The 9,673-nt window shown below is 39.7% G+C and overlaps 1 protein-coding gene across 1 annotated transcript in view; it reads left to right on the top strand.

The window, feature by feature from the left end:
- The first annotated feature begins 2,586 nt into the window (after window positions 1–2,586).
- Window positions 2,587–9,673, top strand: part of plch1 (phospholipase C, eta 1) — a 41,643-nt gene continuing 34,556 nt past the window's right edge. Inside the window, exons 1-3 of the mRNA XM_008291510.1 lie at window positions 2,587–2,722; window positions 6,933–7,176; window positions 7,537–7,666. Coding sequence (XP_008289732.1) covers window positions 2,587–2,722; window positions 6,933–7,176; window positions 7,537–7,666 — 510 coding nt within the window. The remainder of the gene's footprint in view (window positions 2,723–6,932; window positions 7,177–7,536; window positions 7,667–9,673) is intronic.

Genomic DNA, 9,673 nt, shown 5'->3' with positions numbered 1-9,673 from the left:
TAACACTGGAAATGTGCCACAGGAACCTGGAGCAGATGTGTTCACATGCCTGATACGATGTGTATGTTGTTTCTTTTCAGTCTTTGTGCCTACTGTCTTAAACTGTACATAATTCACATCACTTTGCAGAATTAATGCTCAGAGAGGTGTATGATTCCTTGCAGTAACCACTTTGTCTCGGCCGTTTTTAAAAAATCACATGTTTGTGTGTATTGATGTTGTGTTCTCCACTGATTGTAGATTTTAAGATCAGCTTATTTGTCAGAGGATACTCTTTGTTATAAAGTGAGATTTAGAAAGACGTGGGCATTTATTAAACAGAGAGGGTCTAATGAAGAGATGATATTAAGATGCATCATGGGAAATGTAGGATCCAACTGTTTTGCATCTAAATATATCCCAGTCGGTGCTAATCGGCCTCTTGCGTCTCCCCCAAATTTATTCAAGCGCGGCATTAAATCACTTAAGTGCCCCTATGATAAATTTATATGTTGTTTTGTCATGGAAAAAGTGTTATTACTTTAGAGAGCTGAATCCTTGCCATATTATCATCAATTATCCATATAGAGATGTACACTCTATCTCACCTTTAGCTAAAGAAGATGTTGTCAGTAGATATAAAAAGAACAACTGGGAATAAACAAGCAGTATATGGGTATTATTTTTTTATTATTCAGCCTTAGCAAAAGATAGATTCTGTCCTTCGGGCTTGTGGATTCAGCTCGAGCTCTAACTTAAGTGTCCTTAAGAAGGTCGTTGAACTCAAAGTAGCTCCAGAGAGTAAGGCTGTAAAGCTGACAGTTCAGTCGAGGCCCTTTTTGCTGTCACCACAGAATATATCAGATCTTCCTTCACATCGGTGTCACAGTTGTCGCAGTGCATCGCCTACATTGTGAGGTATAATTAGAGAAATTGTGGATAACAATTGCTCTTATTAACCTTTGTAAAAATGAATTAAGTAAATTGGTGACCGGAAAATTTTGTAGTCCGGGATCAAGCGGTTTCCTCTTCAGCTGTTTGCGGTTCTATTATCTCGCTGTCAGGAGGTAATATTAAACTAAGCTGATGTGTGGAAAGAGTCATAGGATGGGGGATGGACTTGTGTTGCTTTGTGCAGGTAAAACAACAAAAAAGGCTCAGATATTGTTCTGTGGCCTCACATCTGAATGCTTCACAGTACGAAATCTAAACATTTTGGAGCTGGCGTGATGTTTTTGACTTTAAGCTCATCGCTCACTGCCAACATATCGGCTGTATGCGTGTTCTGGTGCATGCTGACATAGATGTCTTGCGTGCATGCATGGATGCACATGTTATAGGCACACACACAGCCGCATATACACACACTCGTTCGCACACACTCCACTAATGAGGATGGAAATCTCGCTGTCTCTCTGATGTCATCGCTGTCTGCATCTCTGCCACCAGCTGTCACACGATGTAAAAAGTTTGAAATTTTTTTCTTTTATCCTCTCTCGGCGCTGGACAGTGCGAGGCAGTCAGGCAATCAAACACAAAGACACTTTTCAGCATCATTTCGCTGCTTCTGTTCTCCTCTTCAGAACACTCGACCATTATTTGCCCCCTCATCTCCCACATTTCTGTTCATTTCAAGTGTCTTTAATTGAACTTTTGCCTATAGATAACTGCTAGCGACTGGGGTCTCTCCTCCTAGTATACAAATACATACACTGTAGCACAACATTGTACTGCAGGTTTAAGCAGTGAGCCGCCATCGGATGAAAAATGTTAAGCAGGTTTGTAATCAGTATGTGGGTGTGTCACTGCTGAAGCTGATGAGCAGAGACATTCATAAATGTCACAGCACTTAAAGCAACCATAATGCAGCAGGAACCAAAATCTTGTAACCCAGCAGCGAATTTGCCCAAATTCACCTCCCAAACAACGACAAACAAACAAAAAAACAGCAACGAAATGCTCAAAAAAAAACTATTATGTAGACAATAAACACTTGCGGTTCATGCTGTTCACAGTGAGGTCACAGTGGATGATCCAGAGTTGCTGGAGCACTGATTCTGCAAAGATATTTTAAATGTAGTTTTTTTAAAATGTTGTGAGCCACAGATACAAAATTGCACTGACCTCTATTGCACTGGCGAATGTAGATGGATGTCTGAAAGATATATCATCAGACCTCACACATTAAACCCAAACTTTTTGGAGAGTTGAGGAACAAATTCAGCAACCTTAAATGCACCTCAGTCGTAATTTCCACCTGCTTCAGTATGATGTAGTGCTTTTTTTCTCAAACAGCCTGCAGGACCTATACAGAGAGATACACATTAGATGAGCTTCCCTCTATGAGATCTCTTTATTTCCTCTTTCTCTGAGTTGCTCTCTGCATCAGGTCAGTGGATAGCAGAAAAGCAGCTCTGTACATCCACACAGTGGCATCTCTGTTGCAGCTTGGACTGTGACCCGCGTCAGCTGCTGGTGGTGGTAACTGTGCGACACTTTATCTTCCAGATAACACGCGAATAAAGGCAGACACCTGTTCATTTTGTGTCTTTATATAGTGCTTCACTGACCCCAGTGTTTGTGTTTTCATCTGCAGTGGAGCGATGCATGAGTGTGATGCAGTCCGGGACACAGATGGTGAAGCTGAAGGCGGGATCCAAAGGGCTGGTGAGACTTTTCTACCTGGATGAGCATCGCTCGTGCATCCGCTGGAAGCCCTCACGCAAGAGTGAGAAGGCCAAGAGTGAGTATAAAAGCACAGAAACGCGCACATCTGCATGCACACGCACACACTTTACTTTTGTAATTCCGCTGTCCTGCTTTCTCTCATAAGCTGCTGTAATTTATCCCCTCATTGTGACATCCTACAAGGGATAATTCTGTTGTGCGCTGGTTTTCTTTTCACATCCAGCAGTTGCAATGTAAAAAACCTCCAACCTGAACAACCAGATACATAGATTATTTATCTCCATCCTCTGAATATGACACACAGGAGTCAGTCCAGCATCCCTATTGGTGGCACAGGTATTTTTCCGCCTCTGTTTTGGTTAGATGCAAGAACAACTCAGGTAATGATCAGGCTTTGGGTTAAGAAGGACAGACTTCACTGTCATGGCAGTATAATAGACAGACGGTTAACGTTAGGGAGTGTTCATGATTAAAAGTAACATTTACTTTTATATGGAAACAAGAAATGAACAGCAGTTTTTTGTGTTAAAGTCCAAAGTTTTTCCGACCCATCCATCACCCCAGCCTCCTCTATAAATCTACTTTGTGGCTCTACTGCAGTCACTGGTGGGTGTTGTCATAATTAAAGCTAGCTATGGGTTATATGAAGTTGCTCGTACAAATGACCATATTGGAAAATAGTCAAGTCTTATCACGTTCTTTATACAGCACATTTAAAACTAAAGTGACAAATTAGATTAATGTTACAAATTCACTTGAAATGTAAGCTTAACATCCTGCAGTATTATGATCTGTACACATATATCTGACTAATTTATATACCTGGGATAAGATCCTACAATATTGTATACTACACACATTTGCCTGACTAATATAGAAATAAAAAATACTGCAATATCTGTAGACTTTCTACAATCCTAGTAAATGGTTGCAACGAAATGTATCAGCAAAATGCTCATTGACAATGAACTTTATTTGTTTTCCAACTTCAGACTGTGCAACAACTTAATCTGGCAGCATTAAGGGAAAGATAATTATTTTGGTTTCACGCCAAAAAAAAGTTTGCATTGACTTGAAACACAGCATCTTACATAACACAACATATTGCCACCTAAATCTTTTCCTTACAATAACCGCCGTGCTTTTGTTGTCTAAATCTAAACAAAGATGTAACTCGGGTTATGAATTTTTGTCTCAGGAGCCAAACTTCAGCTGTATTCCTAATTGAATGACCACTCAGGTGTTCCCCTGTCGGATATCGTTCTGTTTCCAGACTCAACAATTAACTTTAATTTCCACAACAACTGACAATAAACCAGAATGATTTTTAAAACTTATACCATAACTATAATAATAGTTGTATTTTTATAGCACGTATCGTGTCTCAAAGCGCTCCACAGATTGATGCTACTCCCTCTTTTGTAGCTCCTATTTTCCCTGGAATGTCTGGTGAAGTTTCATAATCGGACTTCGCCACACTGCTCTGGCTCGGAGGGGATTATCATTATATATTTCATGGCCCCCTCAAATCATCCTTGTCCTCTTTGTATTTCACTGGTTTTAACCCACTGAAGCATACATCTGTCTACGGACCTGCTCTTACATGTGTATGAATGACAATGTGTGTGTGTCTAGACTGCACTATAAGCCTTTCTTGTTTTTCTTTTTTTGAATGTGTGTGTCTGTCTGTCTGAGAAGGATCAAAACAAGGCTGCCATATTGTTCTGTTCAGTCATAGCGGTATTTCCGAGATGAGATTATGTAAGAGGATGTAGGAACGGAGAGAAATAGGAAAGATGGACGTGGATTAATTTTGGAATGGATTACGACAAAATGTATTTCGGAGCAGCTACGCGGCTAATTAATTGAATAAAATGTTTTGCCAATTTAATAAACAGAACAGTGCTTCCCAAACAGAAAGGTTTATTGAGGAAAGCATTGTGCATCAACGAGGGTCATTAATGAATAGTTTTAATTGCGGGAGGCACATTTGACAGCCTGTTAGCGGATCACACTGACAGAAATGGGAGGAAAAAAGCAGCGAGTTCTAGAGCCTAAGCGTAAATTCAGAGGAGGACTCAGTTTACTGCAGGGCGTTTCTCTTTCCCAACAAAGACCCAGAATCAAAGATAGCTGAGTTCATACTCCAATCTCATTAGACCGTGAGACTGTCTGAAGCCTACAGGAGTTGCTCACTCTCTGTGTTTTTGCACATGATAGAGGAAAGCAGAGAAAGTGAGAAAAACATATAATTTTGGTTATAGTTATCCCTCAAAAAGTTATGCAAATTTTTTGCCATTATGCCTTGTTTATACCTTCGATTTATTCTGCCTTCTTCACTTCTCTGTCATTACACTTCAGTTGGAGCTCTTAAATTGCAATATTAAAGGAAGAGGCTGTGGTTATTCCATATTTTTTCATTTGTCAGAAAATCAAAAAGTGTCTCACTTATCAGCCTCAAGCCCTTTTCTCCCAAATAAGGAGTAAATATTTTAAAAACAGGCCCCAATATATGTATGTTTTCAGCCATGAATAAATACGTGCTTGCTGCTCAAGTGTTTACAGCAAATTCACAGTGTGTGTAGGATCGGGCTGCACGATAATTGACTTTCTACTGTGAAGTGCGTTTGTGCAATAAGGCAAATTAATGCAAACACACCATGTGACAACTTTTTTTCTCTCTCGCTGCTAATACAAAAACAAAACGTGCACAGCTCTCATTTTCCATGACTAATCTACGGGAGAAGTGTGTCTGCTAGAACGTCATTTACACTGATTTAATGGTTCTCGGACACATGGAGTTGTTGCTTTATTTACTTCATTTTCAAGGCAGAGCGTTAGTTGATGTGCAGGCTCCACTTTTGCACAGCAAAATGAGCGAGGAGCAGGAGAGAAACACTGAAGAGGAAAAATTGGTTGCAAAAGAGAAATGCAATTGTGGCTTCCCACAAATAAATAAACATGATTGACTGCAAGCTTGACATTTAAAATGCTCTCCGCTCAGAGAAAATAAGTAGAAAAAACATCACTTTCACATTGATTACAGCTGACATTAGAATGTCTTATTTGATGCTTTTGTCTGAACTGCTGGGCTTCACATAGTGATGGAGACTAGAGGCTTCTCTGTGCAAAGCCAGCTTCTATTGAAGCCTGCATGTGAGGCGTGTAGGGAACATTGCTAAGTTGTAGAGTCTATCGATAAACAGATGTTCAGCAACAGAGGTGTTTTGAGTACAATTGAATTTATATTTTTCCTCTTGCACTGAATTCAGGTGAAAAATAAACTTATTTTAGGTCTTTTTTTGATGCAGATTTGAACATTAGAAGGAATGTAGCACAGTATGGAAGTGAAAGTTCTGTTTATGTAATTTTTTTGTGGTCAAAATCAATGATTTTGTTGATAAATAGGCAAATCACAATCTCAGTATTGTTTATTATGATCATGATCATCATTGTGGTCGTAACTGAACAGCCCTTGTCAGTGGTTTGGAAATGTTTTGGCCACAGAAAGGAGGATGTTAACGAAAAAGCAGGCACTCTGTCAGCTGTGTCGCGCAATTTTTGCCACTACAAAAGATGGCACGACAATTTTTTTTGGCCATTTAAATTAGCATCACAAAGCTATGTTTGATGAGAGCAAAACCACATCTGAATGCCAGCCAAAGCAGTAAAATATTTCGGATGCTTTTGCCAGTGTCACACAACTTGAGAAAGATTCTACAGCACAAATAATTTTTCAGACAATTTTCAAACATAGTTTTTTATTTTGTATGCAGATTCAGGTCTCTTGAAAATCCCCCTAGTCCTGCTAAAATGATTCTTTCTTTCCACAGTTAGCTATTCATATAATCTGGTAAAACACGTTTGTTTTTTTGTTTTTTTACAATATATCTAAAAAGTGTCAATTTATTCCAATATTTTGCAGCCCTAAAATGGAATTACATCTAAGTCATTAAAATAAAAAACGCACGATAATGATTGATCATGCCACCAATGGCAGCAATGTGGTTTATGTATGTACTTTTACTAGTTTGAACAACAATGGAGGATAAAGAAATGAGTATTTTCTACTGCTACTCAGATACATTTGTAGTTGGGTTTTGTCTTTTCAAAAGCTTAAGAATACCAGCTGCCTTATGATTTAAGTTATTTAGTAACTAGAGACAGAACGGACTGATTCCTACAAGTGTATTTTATGTTTGGATCTCCATGCTAATTATTGAATTCTTTCCTTCTCCATCTATCTTGTGTCCTCCCTCTGCCAGTCACCATCGATTCGCTGTACAAGGTGACCGAGGGCGGTCAGTCGGACATCTTCCACCGTCATGCAGACGGCAGCTTCGACCCGGCCTGCTGCTTCACGGTGTACCACGGAAACCACATGGAGTCCCTTGACCTGGTCACATCGAATGCAGAAGAAGCCAGGACCTGGATCACAGGCCTCCGCTACCTGATGGCCGGGATCAGCGATGAAGACTCGCTGGCCAAGCGGCAGCGTACACATGACCAATATCCTTTAAAAACAAAGAGATACACACAAATCAGTGCAGTCAGGTGGCTTGTCGTGAGAATATCAGTTTTCTAAGGTTCAGATATATTTTTTAAGCTTAGAGGGAAGTACTAAATCTTTGAAAAGAAAATCCTTCTCTAGTGTGAACAACACTCCATTTCACTTAAGCTCAGCACATATCTGGTACGACTAAAGTTGCCAAGTAAGAAACATTTGTTTTCATACGTTTTTGTCAAGCGTTTGTGCACATTCAGGAGCTAAAAGGTGCTCAAAGCTCAAATGGCCAAAGTCATACAGACAGATTTCTTGTACAAATACACATGACACACGCCTGTTTTTCCTTAATGTGTGTGTGTGACGTGGATGAAGCAGACGTTTGAGGAGGCTGATAAAAACGGAGATGGTCTCCTGAACATTGACGAGATCTACCAGCTTCTTCACAAGCTGAATGTCAATCTGCCCCGCAGGAAGGTCAAGCAGATGTTTCAGGTGAGAACATGAAGCCATTATGGTTGATTTGCTGCTAAATTGGTGCTTTTTAAGTAACAGTCAGTGCAGTCTTAATGTAATAGCGTTGGATTAATTGAAAACTTAAATCCTAACAGAGCAAAAAGGTAGAAATGTAAACATATATTTTCAATTTCACATCTTACATAAAGTATAAAATCAACAGAAAATGAGCAAAACTTTATTAAAACTCTCTTATTACTAAAAAGAGCTTTTCTTCCATCCAAAACACCATGCATACTTTAATATCCCTAACGTTACCCCGCTGTTGCATTTTTTATCCTCGTGTGCGTGTGTGTAATTCAAATAAATGTGCAAGAAATATTTCATACGTTCATATGCAAGAGAGACACTTTTAGAGGAAACGGATAAAGTGTAAAGAGAGGGCTGCTTCAATTTTTTAAACAGTAGTCACTTTTAGTAATGTCACAAATGCACAGACCATATCTACTTTAATCCGCTGGAGTTTCTAATGTGTGTTATTGTGCGCTGCAACACGGCGCAATGTTAGAAACAATTGCTGCACACTTCTAACGTCTATTGATCACAAACTTACCTGTTCTCCAGCAAACATGATGGACAACCATTTTAACTGAAAAACTGACGCTGTTGATAGTCTTTTAAAAAAGATGTTCGGACCTATCTTTTAATTTGAATTTGGTGTTAAGTTTATGGGCTGCAAGGTGGCTCGGTGGTTAGCAGCGTTGCCTCGCAGCAAGAAGGTCGTCGGTTTGCATCCCAGTGAGGACACTCAGGATCTTTCTGCGTGGAGTTTGCATGTTCTCCCCGTGCAGGGTTCTCTCCGGGTTCTCCAGCTTCCTCCCACACAGTCCAAAAACATGTTGAGGTTAAGTAGTGATTCTAAATTGTCCCTCAGTGTGAATGTGAGTGTGCTTGGTTGTCTGTCTCGAAGTGTCCCCTGCCTTCGCCCTAAGTCAGCTGGGATAGACTCCAGCCCCCCGCGACCCTAGTGAGGACTAAGCGGTGTATAGACAATGAATGTTAAGTTTAGCAAATATCCATTTAAACAGAACACTTTTTGAAGCAGGTGTGTTTGGGTTTAAAAAACTGGCAAAGAAATCAGATCTCAAATGCATGCTCACGATGCAGCGTTTGAGCCAAAAAATACTTGTTCCCTTGTCAAAAATCAAAAATATACTCATCATTGCCATCAAAGTAGGGAGATAATAGTGGTCAGGGTATTACAAAGCAGACAAAAGAGAGATGGGAAGCCGAGGCAACAAAGGAAACGTGGCAACAAATAGCGATGCATACAGTTCTGTGTATTGGTGTCATGGGGGAGCAGGTGTCTGCACAGACGAGTATTCAGGTGATGGATTGGGGTGAGAAACATAGTAAAGGAAACTGATTGGAGGTTAGTGATGCATTTCCAAACTGGGAAACTATAGTAGTATGATCAGGCTGTGATATATCACGTGAAACAATGCAGAGAAATATATTTTTGAAAAGGGCAACACGTTTTCGCCCCTCTAACATTTTTATTCTGCTATGACAACTTCAGAAAATATTACTGTTAGATTTCAGAGACGGCAGATTTTCTGAAAGCTCACCGAATCTTCAAAAGCATTCTTTTTTTTTTTCTTGCTTGAAAAGCTTCATCAGTAATGAGAAGGTGGGAGCCAAAAGATTCTGAGAGATCATGTTTCATCTCCTCTGGTAGAATGCATCTGGCTCATATCTCGTTCAAACTGATTTCCATCCAATCTCCAATTACCATAATATCTAAAATGGTTCAGGTTTGATGCAATGACTGCACAGAGAAGCGGCAACACTTGGTTGCTTCAGGTGTGACGACAGATGTTTTGTTGCTCTCACTTGATTGTAGGCCTGTTCAGTGGTGTCCAAAAAATCCTGTATTCCCACTGCAATAACCACCCTGAACAAATCTATCTATCTATCTATCTATCTATCTATCTATCTATCTATCTATCTATCTATCTATCTATCTATCTATCTATCTATCTGTCT

The sequence above is a fragment of the Stegastes partitus genome, unplaced genomic scaffold, assembly GCF_000690725.1.
Source record: "Stegastes partitus isolate 25-593 unplaced genomic scaffold, Stegastes_partitus-1.0.2 Scaffold747, whole genome shotgun sequence".
Taxonomy (NCBI): domain Eukaryota; kingdom Metazoa; phylum Chordata; class Actinopteri; family Pomacentridae; genus Stegastes; species Stegastes partitus.
This window is presented reverse-complemented; position numbering and strand designations above follow the sequence as displayed.